Source organism: Leucopleurus acutus (assembly GCF_964270905.1).
Source record: "Leucopleurus acutus genome assembly, chromosome: 15".
NCBI lineage: Eukaryota > Metazoa > Chordata > Mammalia > Artiodactyla > Delphinidae > Leucopleurus > Leucopleurus acutus.
In genome coordinates, this window is record NC_139157.1 from 52450154 (window position 1) to 52467122 (window position 16969).

A 16969-nucleotide genomic window follows, 5' to 3' on the forward strand; every position below is an offset into this window, starting at 1 on the left:
ACAATTACCAGTCTGCTTTCTGTCTCTGTAATTTACCTCTTTTGGATATTTCACATAAAGGGAATTATACAAAATTGCAACAGATTGTTTTCACTTAGCATAATGTTTTTGGGTTTCATTCATATTGTAGTATAAATTAGTAGTTTGTTCCTTTTTATTACTGAGTAGTATTCCATTGGGTGTATGTATCACATTTTGTTTATTCACCAATTGATGGGCATTTGGGTTGTTTCCACCTTTTCATCTTTACAAATGATGCTGCTCTGAACATCCACATACAGGACATATGTTTTCATTTTTCTTGGGTAGATTCCTAGGAGTGGAATGGCTGGGTTGTATGGCAAGTTTATATTTAATTTTTTAAGAAGCTGCTAAACTTTTCCAAAGTGGCTGCACCGTTTTACAGTTCTACTAGCAATGAATGGGGATTCCAGTTTCTTCACATCTTCATCAGTGTATATATTTTTTGTCTTATTATAGCCATCCTAGTGGCTATATCCTAGCCATCTCATGTTGATTTTTTAAAATTTCCCTAATGACTAATGATGTTGAGTGTTTTCATGTGCTTATTGTTACTCATGGATATATTTGATGAAATGTCTTATGTAAATCCTTTTCTCATTTTTTTCATGGATTATATGTCATATAATCCATGAGTTTTGAGAGTTATTTATATATTCTTCATACAAGTACTTTACCAGACATGGTTTGTAATTATTTTCTTCTAGTCTGAGACTTACCTTTTCATTTTTTTGGAAGAGTAAAAAATAATTTATTTTGATGAAGTCCTATTTATCAAGGTTTTTAATACATGTGTTCAGTTAAATAATCAAATATTTTTTCTAGTAGACAATACACTTGTATGGTTCCAAAATCTAAAAGTTTATAAAGGAATTTAGTGAAAAGTCTCTATCTCAACTCCTGTACATAAAATCCTGACTCAGTTCCCCTCTCCAGAGACAACCAGTGTTGCCATTTTCCTGTAAATCCTCACAGAGATAGTTAAGTAAACTTTTTAGTTTTGAACTCAAGTTATAGAAATTTGGACTGGGATATTCCCAGTAATTTTAGGAATAATCTTATTTTTCCAATTCATTTGATCCATGCTATAAAGGTTTTGTGTGTGTTTTTAAAATCTATTTAATGTCTATTTTGCTACATTCTTGAAGATTTGGGAATATAGACTAGTTTTTCCATTTGAAGTATAATTAAGAGATTGATCATTTTTATTGCTGTCAGAGACAGGACCCACAGGCTGCCCCCACTGCAAGCATTGGCCTTCAGTTATTCATTTCTCTGCACTGTGTTTTTCTTTCTTTTTGAGTACTTTGCAGTATTTTAAAGAACATCGAAAAAATGCTTTTATCAATTAAGAGTAAATTGAAATTTAAGCTAAAGCTTAATGTTGAAATGGCTACCTGATTGTACTTTTCTTAGATGTTTTTTGACAATCTTCTTTCCAGAACATTGGCATGTAAAATGTACTTCTTTATAACATCCTTGACTATTGAGTGAGAACATCACAATTAAGACTCAAAACCTTAATAAAACTGTTCTACTGTAAGGCGCTAGCCCCCCAACTGGCAGCACAGTTATCAACAAATCCACAGAATGATGAGACAAAACCTTAGTGGAGGGAGAGCAGGAAGAAATTGGTTGGGTGTTAATTTTGTATTTGACATCTTTAAAGAATCATATAACTGTTGAACCTTAGAGTTATTTTAGTTCAGTCTCTTAGTTTTTTGTTGTTGTTGTTGTTGTTTTGTGGTACGCGGGCCTCTCACTGTTGTGGCCTTTCCCGTTGCGGAGCACAGGCTCTGGACGCGCAGGCTCAGCGGCCATGCCTCACGGGCCCAGCCGCTCCGCAGCATGTGGGATCTTCCCGGACCGGGGCACGAACCCGTGTCCCCTGCATCAGCAGGCGGACTCTGAACCACGGCGCCACTAGGGAAGCCCCAGTCTCTTAGTTTTTTAGATGATTTGCTAAAGGTCTCTTAGCTGCTTAATTGTAGAACTAGGTTTAGAACTCAAGTCTCATCTCCTGGTCCATTGGTTTTTCCACTTTACTATGCTACCATTTATTTTCATTTTCACCTTTTCAATCTTTTCACTTTTTTGTTTACTTTAAAATAACATTCTGAAATGTTTGCTTTTTCCTAACTCAATTTATTCTATGATTTGTGTTTAGTACCTAATCTGGCCTGCACACAAGACCTACACTTTTCTTTCAGTGTTCCCTGGCGTGATGTTAGGGACCTGAGCTGCTGTTGTTACTGTAGTGTTCCTGTGTATAATTCTGGCTACTCTCCTTGTTGATTTTATGAAAATGCTGTCTGTGACGTTCTGACATGTAAATGATAAGCAGTCACGTGGTTTGAGCTGACACATTTGTCAGAATGCACCTTAGTGCTTTTTTGCCATTCCTACACCCAGATCACAGTACATATACAAAGTTACTGTGGTCCTGCACAAGAGTGGCACACACATTTGTGAGGCTTTTTTATTCCTTTAAAGACTCTTTATTCTCTCCTAAATATTTTAAACCATTTGTAAAATGTTTATTTATTTTGTTTATTTATTTTTGGCTATGTTAGGTCTTTGCTGCTACGCGCGAGTTTTCTCTGGTTGTGGCGAGCGAGGGCTACTCTTCGTTGCAGTGCGCGGGCTTCTCATTGCGGTGGCTTGTTGCGGAGCATGGGCTCTAGGCACATGGGCTTCAGTAGTTGTGGCTCGCAGGCTCAGTAGTTGTGGCTCGTGGGCTCTAGAGCGCAGGCTCAGTAGTTGTGGCGCACGGGCTTAGTTGCTCCGTGGCATGTGGGATCTTCCCGGACCAGGGCTCAAACCCATGTCCCCTGCGTTGTCAGTTGTCAGGCGGATTCTTAACTACTGCACCACCAGGGAAGCCCTCTCCTAAATTTTTAACCTGCACTACCTGCCCATCCATTCCTAAATAATACACAAGGTGACTCCCCTTGTTTTTTGGGTCTTTTTTAAAGGGAGGGCAGTGAGGTAGCCACTCACAGCATTAATCCACTAACCTGCCTCTTAGGCAGGTATCTTTTTGTGACAGACTTCTTCCCACCCAAACTGTCACATGCTTGTATCCATCAGGGAACATACAATACATACACATACTTCATTGAAATGATGTAAATAGTACGTATACTTTTGAGGTACTCTTGATGGTACATTTCATACCAGGAGGAGGCCACATTTCTAATACCAGTATCTTATCTTCGGAAAAAATTTTATTTGCCTCTTCTTTTTGTCACCTCATTGGAAAATAACTGTCAGTCATTTCAGGATCTATGGGGAGTATTCAAAACATCAAGTCACTCTTTCAGTAAAAAACTTTACTGTCTCGTTCAGTACACCTGTGATATTGTCCTTAGTGAAGCATTTTGAAACACCTGCACCCAACTTAAGTTGAAAGTGAAAGACTTTAAGATTGGGTGTGTATGGACAAGAACTAGCTATCATCACATGATTACAGGAGAAAGTGCTTCATAAAAGTTATGTGGCACCATTGTCTACTATTCCTTACAACAAGTGATTCATGCATGAAGGAATTTTGCCTTATTTCATCATATGAAGGTAGAATGTACTAATATGCATGAAGACGTGCTTTAGGTCATTATTCTTGTAACTAATGACGAGCTGCTTCATGTGTTTCTGTTTTTGTTTTGTAAGTGACTAGATAAGTTAGCCAAGGTAACAGGAAGTAACCAAAGGTGAACTCAGGTAAATTTTTTCTGTGGTGTCAGTAGTAGTTAAAATGACTCAGAGAGCTAAGCTTCTGTAGCAGGCTTGAAGTGAAATTTCTTTCTTTGCCCATTAGAAACAACATACAAAAATTTTTAAAAACTAAAAATCATAGCTTTTATTCTTTTACTTTGGAGAATACAAAAATCTTATAAGCTTTGCCCAATCATGTTCCATTGCTTAGTTTTCTAATGTAATGTATAAAAACCTAGTAAGTTAGGGTTATAAAAATAATAATGTCCATTCTCACTTTTTTTTTTTTTTTTTTGCGGTACACGGGCCTCTCACCGCTGCGGCCTCTCCCGTTGGTGGAGCACAGGCTCCGGACGCGCAGGGCCAGTGGCCACGGCTCACGGGCCCAGCCGCTCCACGACACGTGGGATCTTCCCGGACCGGGGCACGAACCCGCGTCCCCTGCATCGGCAGGCGAACTCCCAACCACTGCACCACCAGGGAAGCCCCATTCTCACTCTTATAAGTTTATTTCAAAGTTCCGGTTGATCAGTCCTCTGTAACAGTTGGGCTCTTATAATCCTGAATTTATATTTGGTATTGTACAAATGGAGTGTGTGTATAGGGAAAGGCTTACATTCAGTGGCAAATTAGTCAGGGTTGCCTGCATCTCTCTTATCAGCAAGTACAGTCTTCTTGCTGCTTGCCTTTTTCCATTTCTGCCCTGCTTCCTGGGATTTTATTTACTCTCTGAGCCCCTTCCCAACTACCATTTAACTTTTGGGTTCCATTTGATGTTGTAGCTTTCATTATTCGTCAGTTTCTTCACATCATACTGTCTTCTGACACTGGGGTTACTAAGGTGTCCCTGCTTTTAAGAAACTTTAGTCCAGTTGGAGTGGACAGAAAGATGCACAGATGTGATATGTGTAGGAATGGAGATATGCAAAAGATAGTAGGAAGATTTATTGTCTTATCCATTCCAGAGTAGGCAGTAAAGACTGAGCTAAGTCTTAAAGATGAGCAGAAATTAGTTGCAAAGGAGGGACCAGGCCACAGTGTCCCACTGTAGTAGAATCCTTCACTAGTTAGCCAGGGGCTGGTTGCTCAGGGGTAATGTCTAGTCTGAAATGCTGACCTAAAATGTCCCTACTCTATTTCCTGAAAGACTAGCTTTATTTTTCTACTTTTCTCCCATAAATGTGGACAAGATTTTCAATGAGGTCAGATGTGGGGGGAAAGTATTGAGGAACTAAGTGACTAAAATTGATCTTTTATTTGCTTAGTACAAATCTTTTTATTTGTACAAGTCTTTTATTGTACAGATCTTTTATTTGTGCTAATCTTTTTTAGTACAAATCTTATTTGTACTAATCTTTTATTAGTACAAATCTTTTATTTGTCAGTACATTAGAATATAATTTTAACAACTGAGGCTAGGGAGTCATAATATCCCATTTAGGTAGTCTAACTTGAAAATTATACTGCTTTATTTTTGACATGCTTTATGAGAAACCACAGAATAGTTTCTATAAAAAGTAAGGAAAGATGGTGCATTCACATTTTTTTCTCCTTAGCCCCATAGCATATGATTAGATTGTTTTATAAAGTGAATCAACTGTTTGTTGTAACAGCTTTTTTCAGACATAAAGCAATTAGAGAAAAGAAACATCTATACCGCAAAAAAGAAAAGAAGAAACATCTAAATCTCACATTATTCTTCCAAGGCAGATCCTTCAATTTGAAGTTTGAACTTCAAATTGGCACTTTTGTCAGCATGGTGACACTGACCCCCAAAGAGGTGGCATTTCAATTTGCCAGTTTATGCCACAGAAACATGAAGCCTTCAAACCCCAAACTTCATCAGAATGAGGGTTTAGGAGTAAGAATAATAATCGTTTTACAGTTTCAGTAATTCTTTTTTCACTCATTTAAAATTTGTTTTCATTCTAGTATCCTTTTGTACCTTCATACAAAGGTATGATTGATTGATTTAGAAGATCATTTAGTAGTTGCTTTTTTTTTAATGGTTCTTACGCAATAAAATAAGGGTGTTACCTGCTACGCACCCGATAGGATGGTTGGAGGGTTTAAATGAACAAAAGATTTGTTTAAGTGAGATTTCATAATCTAGTATTTTTCACAGTTTTACAATTAACATTTTTTTGTTTTCTTATGGTTTTGTTAGTATTTTTTCACAAATAACCGTACTCATAAGAAATGAGTGGAGTTAGCAAGAACCAGTTTTATTTTTTCTTGTTGTCATTTGTTGATAATCCTACTCTGCAGAGATAAGTACATGTTGATATTCAGCCTCTGCACAGAAGATAGAGTTGTAGGATGAGCTCTAAATGTAAACTGATGTTGGAACCGCTTATACCTCAGGTTATGGCAAGAGTTCCATGCTACTGAGTTTTTAACTTTTTTTAGAAGTTACCTTCTGGATGTGATTAGGAATGCTCTGGTAAGACATAAGTAAGCTTATCTCCATAGTCCCTGCAGCCAGCTGGACTAGCATATACTTGTTAAAATATGTTAAAAAGGAAAAATCTTAAGGCAAGAGGTCCGGAAGTGTTGCTGCTAGTGAAAGCTTTTCATTGAAGACTATAAGCAACAAATCACGTATTTATTTGAAGATTCATCTATTCACAAGTAACCCTGGAAGGCCCATTTGTAACTCCACTGAGGTACCGTGAGCCTGCCATGTGGGACTGGGTCATTGGACTGCAGTCTTATCCTAACACTCTCTACTCTTCATTGTTTTCTCTCTCTGGGTGTAAAAGAAATGATACAGTGTCATTCACAGTGGTAATACAAGAAGTTCTTCAGATGTAGCCCTCATCAACAAAGATCTACTATATTCAAGTCTGGACAGAAGTAACTTATGAGGCTTATTTTAAACTTGGTAATTATAATATATTTTCTTAAATGTATCATTATGTCATCAAATCTAAACTGAATCGAACTCTTCGCCTTGTTTGTTTGATTCTCCCTCCATCTCTGTGCTTTGTCCCAACACATGGGTAACATGGACTAATTTTGGTGGTACAGAATCTGTTAATGACTTAACCCATTGACATATGTCTTTTCTAAAATGAAAGAAATAATAAACTGATTATTTTCATTATTCTCCATTAGTGAAGATGGGATTACTGGGCCTGTCAGGAGATGCCTCTGATTTCCTTTATCTAGATCCCAAGAAGTTAAATGAATTAACTTGACTCTTTGAAAAGTGGGAACAGATCTTACACAATTAATATTTCATCTTTAGCACTAGAAAACAATTCCCTTAACAAAATAATAACACATGCAGGCAATTAAAAGCAAGTCATCTCTTCGTTAAAACAAGTCCTGTGAGACCTTAATCTGACCATATATAAACAGTGTAATTACTGCCTGTATTTTAAATAAAACAATTAGTTTTGAACTATTCTGTAACTCATAATTGACAAATATTAACGGGCCCTATTACACCCAACTAGAATTACTGGATCATTTTATAAAATTAGTTCAAAGACATTTGAACCTATATTTTCAAAGTTTTATTTTTGGGGGCGGGAGGTTTCTTGAAGTGAACAAGTTTTAATTTCTAACTTGTACCACACTTTTATCTTATCAGGAGGCATTTAATCAGTTTATGTAAATGGTCTCACAGTCACTTAATACAATGTTCTTTTTATAATTATAGCTAATTTGGGGGTTAAGTTTAAATTTTGGTTTATTACCTCCTCATTAAGAAATATAAAGGTTATAAGCAAGTCAGTGAAAGAATTAACATAGACATGTTTTGAAAAATCTTATACAAAATGTTAAGAGTCAAGGCTTTGGTAATATTTTGGACAGAAATAATAAAAATATATATAAAGATAAAATTTACGCATGGGAAAAGATATTCGGTATATATTAACTGTGATATTCTATGTTCATTAAAACCTATACTACTAAATGAGCATAGATCCGGAAGAAGTTAATGTAAGTATTTTTAAATAGGTTTGTATTTCTCTGATAAACAGCACTCTCCTTCTGTTTGTGATCATAGGATAAAAGCTCTGTAAGCTTGTATATGTTCATTTTTACTGCTACATCATGTAGTATGCTCTTAAGATTGAGATCTCATTCCCCAGGAAGCATTTCTGTCTAAGATTAATTGCCCTTTTAAAATCAGCGTTTGATGTATTCCTTTGGCTATATCCTGGCTTGGTTTAACCCTCTTTGACCTGACCTCACTGACTATTATCGCTGAAGCTGAGTCAAAATCCTTCAGCATGATGTATGCACTTCAGATTTCAGCCTGTGGTTTTTCATGTCGATGGACTCAATTAGTTGGCGTTTTACTAATGAACATACCAGAAGTTAAAGAATTTGTCAGAGCAACATTGTTCAGAATAGTGACAGTAAAAAAGTTTATCTCTGTTTTTCAGAAGTATCAAATATTTTTCAGAAGTTTTACCTTCAGCATCACACATTCCAAGATAGCAAATCAAGGCATTTTCTGCTGAACTATGTAAAATATAAATGTGAAGCCACAAATCTAAACACAGTGGTTACAACCTTTGGCCTTAGATTTCTGTTATTCCATATCCACAAGTGTGAACTAAAAAAACAAGTTACTAATCTGAAATGTTCTGATTAAAAGCACTTTCCCTTAAAGATACATCATCCATTTCTCTAGCTTCCTTTAAATTCAAAGAAGTTTCACATATTTAGTTACACGTATTAATAGTAAGAGTGAAACTCATGCATCTCTCTAGAATCTCAAGTAACCTGTTTTTAAAGACATTTAGGTCATATTCCTTGTTAATAATTGGCTTAAAAATAATGGCTAAAATGCAGATTGGGTTGAGGAAGGCTGTGAGACATTGCTAATAGAAATCTCTAAAAAGCAGATTCATCACATACTCTTAAGTTCTCAAATAATGATATACTTTAAAATGTATAACAAAGATTTTTGAAGTTTTTTCCCCCCTACTTGAATTTTTCATCTTTAAAATAAGAACCATACCTAAAGTCTATTAAGTAACATCACCATAGTACAATAGGGCTCATTTGACTTATCCAGGATGTGCCCTGCTGAATATACCTATCTAGAGCAGTACTAGATTTATCCAGAGGGTTTACAGTGCTTAATGACTTTTTTAAAATGTCATTCATTTTGTTGTTTGCATAATGATAGTGTCTTTGGGTTTTTTTGTTCTCATCTCTCTCTCTTTTTTTTCTTAACACATTCATAAAATCCTTGTGCCACACTGCATAATAATGGGTCTGAGTAATGCAGAGTGTATATTAACATGAGGCCAAATTCTCACGCCCTTTGCATGCCAGTCACTTAATTAAATCCACAGTTTTTATATACGTTTCGGTATATCACTCACTTTATTGAATGCCTACTATGTCCAAGCCCTGTGCTGGGCTCTGTGCTGAGTGCTTTATTTGGATATCCCATTTGATCCTCTCTGCAACCCTGGAGGTTAGAATTCTTTACCTACACTGTAGGAGGAGGAAACTGGGACTCAAAAGGTTAAGTGATTTGCCTAAGAATTAAAAGCTAGTGTATTATACTGGTTTAAACTCAGATAGTTCGCTGTCTTTGCATAAAAGACTCATGTACTAGAACTGGAAGACTTGTTACCAATCCTCTGTTTCAGACCAGTGCTTTACAAACTGACCCGTGGCGTTGAATCACAAACTGCCATGGATCGTAAGTCAGCAAGCAGCAGGACTTGGGAGACGGGCTTCAATCCCACATCAACCAAAGCTGCCCCACCTTCACCTGTGTTACATATTGTGCTTCTGCGTAAGATTTTGTTTGAAGAAAAATTCTATACCCATATTATTATACGATTTATTTAAGGGAACATTTTAAAAAAGACTTTACCCCAGAGATTGATTCAGGTCTGGAGAGGTTATATATTTTTAAAAATCTTCCAAATGATTCTGATGGTCAGCCAGATTTGCAAACCATAGATCTAGACAGACATCTTCATTTTATATATAAGGAAAGAGATGAGTTCTGCCTAGAGTCCTTCATTATCAGAATTGGAATTCAAGTTGCCTCCCTCCCAATTTGTGTCTTTTTTTAAAGTTCATAATTTTCATTAATGACTTGTTGACTAATATGAATTTTCTTTCTTTTCTTTTTGTTTCTGTATGTAATTCTTACTCTTTTAATCATACAGCCAAAATCTGTCTAAATATATTTTTCTTAAACTGTCACACATCTCTAAAATGCTCACTTTAAAGTAGATGCTAGAATTGTTTGTTTTTATTAGGGTATTGGTGATAATAAAACATTATATGATGTGTTTACATTTTTATCTTTCATAATACTGAGGCTTATAAGTAAGATGAATATAAGAAATGAAATTTTATTATGATATTCTCTGTATTGATTTATGATCTCTTTAGATTTAACATCTAACTCTTAAAGTGAATTTAATTGCTACTCAAAGAAAATGCTCGTCTCCGATATTTTTTTCTGTCCTTTTCCTTAATTCACAAGCTCAAAGTATTTATGAATGATTGTCCTTATATTTACAAGATGAATTAAAAGTTGTTTTTTTAAATTGCTGTGTGGACATTCTACAAAATAATGACATGTGTTCTTCAAAATTGTCGAGGTTAAGAAAGGCAAGAAAAGGCTAAAAACTGTCCAAGTTAAAGGAGAGTATAGAGACCTGAAAATTAAATGCAGTGTGTGGTTCCTGGACTGGATCTTAGACTGGAGAAAAAAATAATTAGGATAGTTAATAACATTTGAAATGATTACATAATAGTATAATATCAATGTTAATGTTTTTTATTTTGATAACTGTACTATGGTTATATAAAAGAATATTTTTATTAGAAAGTATATACTGAAATATTTAAAGGTAAAGGACTCTGTTTCTAATTTACTCTCAAATGATTCAGAAAGTATTTATATATATACACAGAATGATAAAGCAAATGGGGTAAAAATGTAAACAGTTGATGACTCTGGGTGAAGAGGAATTCCTTGTGCTATTTGCAACTTTTCTCTAAGTTTGAAATTATATCCAAATCAAAAGTTACCCCCAAAAGTGCCCTGTATGTGAAAATTTCATATAGAATGAGTTCACTCGATAACTGTCTCAAACGTTTGCCTACTTTAAAGCATCAGACTAACGTTTTTAAAAATCTGAGTGGGTGGGACGTGGAGTAACATATTTCTCCTGAGTCATTTACTTTGTAGTGACATATTTCTTATTCCCAAGTATTAAATTCTAGATTCCCATTTTGAAACACAAAGATATATTTACCAAAAACACGATTTACTTTAGTAGCAGTATCATCAAATGTTTCCTTTCTGTTAGGGGAAAAAAATCTGCTAAATTTTTACTCTTTAGTCTTGTTAGCTTTGATATTGCCAAAATGTCCAGTCATGCTTTGTTGTTATTTGTGGTAGCATCAGTTTTGGTGATGGCATATATACTTCTTGGCTTATTTGGAACCATTTTGACTTTTTGTCGTTTCAATAACCAAAACAGTCTTTATCAGTAGAGCTCTTCTACATAGGAGTGGTGGTCATTAGAAACTATTTTCAAAACATTAATTTTGATAGTGTGTTTTACCAGCAGCAAAATGATCCAAGCTCTGAAAACACTTATTGTCAGGTACCAGCTAGGCACTGAGGATACAGTGATAAATAAGAGAGAAGTATTATTTAAGAGTTTCAAGGCAACTGCTGTCCCATTGTAAGAATCCTTCTGATGAGAGTTACGTCATCAGAGAAAGTCAGAAAACCAAAAAGATAAATATACACAGGTGAAATATTTGGACAAATGTAAGCAGTGACCAAATTATATATTTAAAATCTTAAACTGTTGTGTTGAGGGATATGACATCACTTGCTTAGTTGTCTGTGTTTAGCGACACGTTTATGTTCCAGATTAAAAGTGGCCCCAGGTTAAACCAGAGAATCAGGGCTGCCTATTCAGGTTTCTGATAACGTGATTTATTGGGTTTGTTTTACAAAGTGTTTGAATTGTGCTTATGTTCTCCAGCTTCTGCTGTACAGTTCTTAAACTGTCCTCTTGTGTAACAGGGTTATAGCCTTTTGCCTTTCAGACACACCATGCGTCAGTGTGCCACATTTACATGCTGCTTCAGGCAGAGTATTTTGGATATTCAGCTCTATCTCATAGTATCCAAAGGTGACACTGCTTAAGGAAGAACTTTACAGTTAAGGAACTTTGACTCTTATACCAGTGCTCTTTAATTTTTTTTTGACTCAGTGCTAAGTAGGAGGAAGATTCTGAGACTATTAAGGTATTTCAAAGAAATATACAAGAATATAAAGAGAACTACAGCGGAAATGTTTTTAAATATTCTAAGAAAGATTTAATACAGTGAAACCTTGGCAGTCTAGAACTTACAAAGTATGAATCATTCCAGATAGCTGAGGGCTTATCCATTTGAATATCAACATTTTAAAATCTCCTCAAAGTACTAATACTGTGCTTTCTATAGTATTCTGTATATAGCTTAATCTTTTAGTTATAAATGGTTCACATCATTATGGAAACCAATCATTGTATTAATACTGTGATCACAACTGTGTAAAAAGTATGTATAGATGCAACAAAGCTTGGTGGACAAATCAAAACAATGAGAGAATTTTTTTAAGTTAGTAGTATTATAAGGTGATATCTTTTTCCAAAATTGTTTGAAGCTATGACACAGTGTTTCAGGGTTTTTTGGAGACATTTATTTGGTTATCTTTGGGGTTGATAATATGTTTGTTAGGTCTTTATTTTTGGCATTCTTTTAGCAATTCTCTAGTGTTTTTGTGTCCTCTCATTGTCAATCTGTTGACTGTCACTGCCCAGGACTGTGCTGCCTCTAATAGGGAGTTTAAATATTTCTTTAAAAGGGTCTCTTGTTTCAGGTGCCAGCCAAGCCATTATCACCATACATCATCAGCCCATTTTGCCTAGACATTTGAGCACTAGGGATGCAAAAGTCATTCTGAACAGAGCAGAAAGGGAAAATAGGGTATTTCCTTCTCATACAGTTCCATGAATTCCCTGTTGCCTTGCTGTCTTCTGTGTCCAGGAAGCTGAGAGATTTAGATGTTGTAGATTGAAGAGACTAAAAGAGACAAACCAAGAATTGTGCTAAAGGAGTGATACAAAGTTTCTTGAAGGTTCTTTGTTTTGTTTTATTTTGTTTTCTGTTTTTAGAAAAAGAGTTTGGTTTTACTTTCTTTGTTTTTCTGTAGCAACCAAGCATGCTTCCGTTTTCTTTAAAGATCGTCAGTATATCATACAAAAATCATAAAAGACACAAAACTAATCTTAAATTTAATTTGTAATAAAATTTGAACTTCAGAGAAGAGTGTGAATTTCAGCAACGTTTTAATTAGTGAATGGGTGTTAACAAATATCAATCAAGTTTCAGTACTCTGAAACAGAAATCCCTGAGTCAGACTCCCAGTTCCTTCTCATTAAAACTTTAACTCTTCTTCTAATAGTCCCTAAAATTTTCTCATACATATATGAACAGCTTTATTGAAAATTAACTTACAGCTCCCATCTGTTTTATTAAACATCTTCCTAAACACTGCTCTTATTCTTGATGACTTCTAGACACATTTCTGTTTTGTATGTTTTAAATATGTATTGACCTACTTCACCCACCTGTCATTTTTAATAGCCGTATAGTACAGTTTTTAATGTGTAACTAAAATAAATTTTGGTCAGTGGGTACAATGGGCTGTTTTCTCCACTGTGGTTTCATTAACGTCAATCTTAGGTAAGCACAGTAATTAAGAAAGAATGAATACTTTCACATATAGCAACAGAATTTTTATCAGAATTCATTGTAACCCTCAGGTTTCTGTTTTGGGTGATACATATTGCAACATTTGAACTTTCTCCATGTCCACATTTCCTGCTCAGGAAACAGACCAGGTTTTTAACCTGTTAAAGCAGTAAAATCCATTTAATTCACTGAGGATTCTCAAAGGCAACAGATTATTTTTTCTTCAACTGTTTTGACTCTTATCGATTATTGTTGGATTTCTTTCTTGGAATAGATGGGGGAAAAAAGAATCAAGTGATGATTCATGGAATTGAACCAATGTTGGAAACACCTTTGCAGTGGCTGAGTGAACATCTGAGCTACCCAGATAATTTTCTTCATATTAGTATCATCCCGCAACCAACAGATTGAAGGATCAACCATTTGCTTAAACGGAATCACCGTTAAACAGGATTTACCAGAGCATGTCACCTTTCTGCTTCAATCAGGTTTGGTGGAGGCAGCCTGACCAGAAACACTGCTACAAGCCAAACAGGAAAAAGATTCCATGTCAGATAAGGGCACTTGGGCTGGTCTTACTTTGCATCACCACTGCTTTCCTCCGCTGCCGTCATTAAACCTCAGCTGCGACATGAAAGACTTTACAGGACCACTGCAAGTCTTCTGTTTTCTTGTAAAATATAATGAAGCTGAAGCCTTTGGCCTAAGAAGAAAATGGAAATATGTGCCACTCAATTTGTATTTCTGATTAACAAATAAACAGGGGTATTTCCTAAGGTGACCATGGTTGAACTTCAGCTCAAGGGAGTGGAAACATTGGTTTAATTTTCAAGAGCATTAGACTTAAGAAAGTAAAAGAGAAATTCTGTTATCAATAACTTTCAGTAATTTTTTGTAAAAGATCAAATTACAGTAAACCCATCTTTCCTTAATGAAAATTTCCTATGTTTACAGTCTGTCTATTGGTATGCAATCTTGTAACTTTGATAATGAACAGTGAGAGATTTTTAAATAAAGCCTCTAAATATGTTTTGTCATTTAATAACATACAATTTTGTCATTTTTCCAGTACTTTCTGACTCACATACATTAGATCACTGTTTTTACTGTGTGTTACCTTTCAGTCTGGTCATCATTGGCATGGAATGGGTGTAGGGCATAGGATAACTTGTCTCAGGAGCTGTCATAGAATTTCTTGCTGCCGATTTTTCAATCTGTGTTATTTACACTAAAAGTATAAATAATGTTGCCATTTATCATTGCTGTTTTTTCACTGTAAATCTGTCAAATCATAGTATCTTAAGCATCTGTATAATTTTACATTTTTTTTGGAAAAACCCATTCCTTTTCAAGCTAGTGTTTTTCATTGGCCTCAGGTCTAATGTTTCACGGTGGTCCCTGGTAGCCAATCTTTGAAGTTTAAAGATTACCGATCTCCAGACTGCAATAGCTTTTCCTTAACTTTACCAAAAATATTCAGAGGTTACTAGAGTTCTTATTCAAATAAGGAAATTTTTGCTGCACTTTATTACCACGCTGCTGGGATTCTACCAGCTGAACGTACTTGTGCATTACACTTTGTTTCTTGTGAGCTAGCTTGCTGTTCATATTGAATGTTGACCCGTTTGAGTATGCTAAAAGACAGTATCATACAATAATGGTTTTAGATTCCAAAATAAAGATGAATGTTTTTCTCATAAAAAAAAAATTGTACGAATGTGAAGTGAGATCCTGCTAGTGCTCACTGCTTCCTTTTTCCTTTTATGATTTTCACTAATCAGCAGCAGACTTATCCACAGAAAGAGATAAAGTTAGTCAAAGATCAAATATTCTGGAATGGAAAGTATACGCCTCAATCAAAAAGAAAAACACAGGATACCAATATGATCAGAGAAAAATAGAAGCAAGTAGCAAATACTTGGCTAATGTCAATAAAATGAAAAGTGCCATTTTAGTAAGGCGGAAAAAATAGTAATATTTCAGGTACTTAAGGATTAAAAATCCCACTGACTTGTATTTTTTCAAAAGAGGTTGATCTGAATATGATTGTTCACATTAAAAGTGTTTATTCATCTATTCGGTTTGGGGATTTTCCCTCTTGATGTTTTGACAGACTGATGTGAGCTTCAGTGAGCAAAGGGATCAAAATGCCAGGAGTGCTAAGCTGTGAGGAAGATAAGTGTGGTAAGAGCAGTAAGCCTTAGTAGTTTTCACAGACAAGACCAATGCATGGTCTCTGCAGTGGGCTCAAGTGAGCTACTGATCTTTACTTCCAGATTTGAAAGTAAGTTTTATCAAGCCATTTCCCATTTTTACCTACTTGTTCATTATTACACCAGCATCATAACTGTATTACTCTACTCTAGTTCCAGGTAAGTCAAGCTTCTGATACCCAGAGAAAGAATAAAAACAGAAATTAGTGCTGGCTTAAATATCTATTTTTGTTTCTTTTTATTTGAATATTTAAATTTTATGGTTTATTAAAAAATTAAATTAATTTTGTGTCTGTCTTTATTTCTAGAAGTTGAAAATGAAATGTACTATATATCAGGTTACCTATTGGGGAAATCATTAAAATTTCCTTATTCTTACACCTGTCATAAAAGTTTCTCAAAGAAATAACCAATAGGAGGGTTAAAGGAGAACATATGAAAGAAAACTGGAGAGGACCACAAATCTCAGTGTGCTTGTTTAACTCATCCTCGGCAGTGAGCATCCTAAGAAGATGAAAATGTGTTCTTAAGTTATTGGCATTGTTTAACTAGGAAGGAATAAATTCAGCCTAAATAAAGTAAATCATCGCTTGTCCTTCATAATGTTGTTTTTCACTTGGATGGCCTAAGTTCATGGATAGAGTGAACTGATAAGGACTTTATATATCTAAAGACCCAAAGTAGCTTGCTCATAGTTAAAACTGACCTACTAGTCTTTATAGCATGGTGATGTTCAGAACACATTGCAGTCCGTCGGACGTGAACGCAGGATGGGCTGCTCCTGTTATGTTTATTCCCCCATTCACTGGAAGCTAGGTGGGAATGGATGGTTTGCTAAGAAAACAATATACAAGATGTGATATTGAGTGACACTTACTTTTAATGGTAATCTTTCTAGGATATGTTTATATTTTGTAGGCTATATGCGGTTAACATTTTTTTCTTTCAATTTTCAGAAATATGGTTTACATGGGTCATGCCCAAGAATGACAGTCTCATGTTTTATTTATCATACTGTTGATATTTAGGTCTGAGGTAAGTTGGGTTTCCTTTTAGATGTGTCAACACAGTTGAAATAGAAGTGTAGGATCTTGGAGTATGATAGGAAAAAATCAAGTATGACGGTATTTATAGTCCATTCCATTCATGGTCAATCACTGGGGTGGAATCAGTCAAAATACTTACCGGTCTCTTGAGTTCTGTCATCCACTTAAGTTTTTATAAATACAATCATCTCTTGGTCTGAAAGTATTAAAAATTAC

The 16969-nt window shown here is 35.2% G+C and overlaps 1 protein-coding gene across 4 annotated transcripts in view; it reads left to right on the top strand.

The window, feature by feature from the left end:
* The window catches only part of ATG5 (autophagy related 5), a 119801-nt gene extending 103940 nt beyond the window's left edge, over nucleotides 1–15861 (top strand). For 2 of the 4 annotated variants that reach the window (XM_082855642.1, XM_082855641.1), the window contains exon 8: nucleotides 13769–15861. In XM_082855642.1, coding sequence (XP_082711768.1) covers nucleotides 13769–13905 — 137 coding nt within the window. In that variant the 3' untranslated portion in view covers nucleotides 13906–15861. The remainder of the gene's footprint in view (nucleotides 1–13768) is intronic. The other 2 variants (XM_082855643.1, XM_082855644.1) reach the window with 2 other exon arrangements.
* Nucleotides 15862–16969: the final 1108 nt, after the last annotated feature.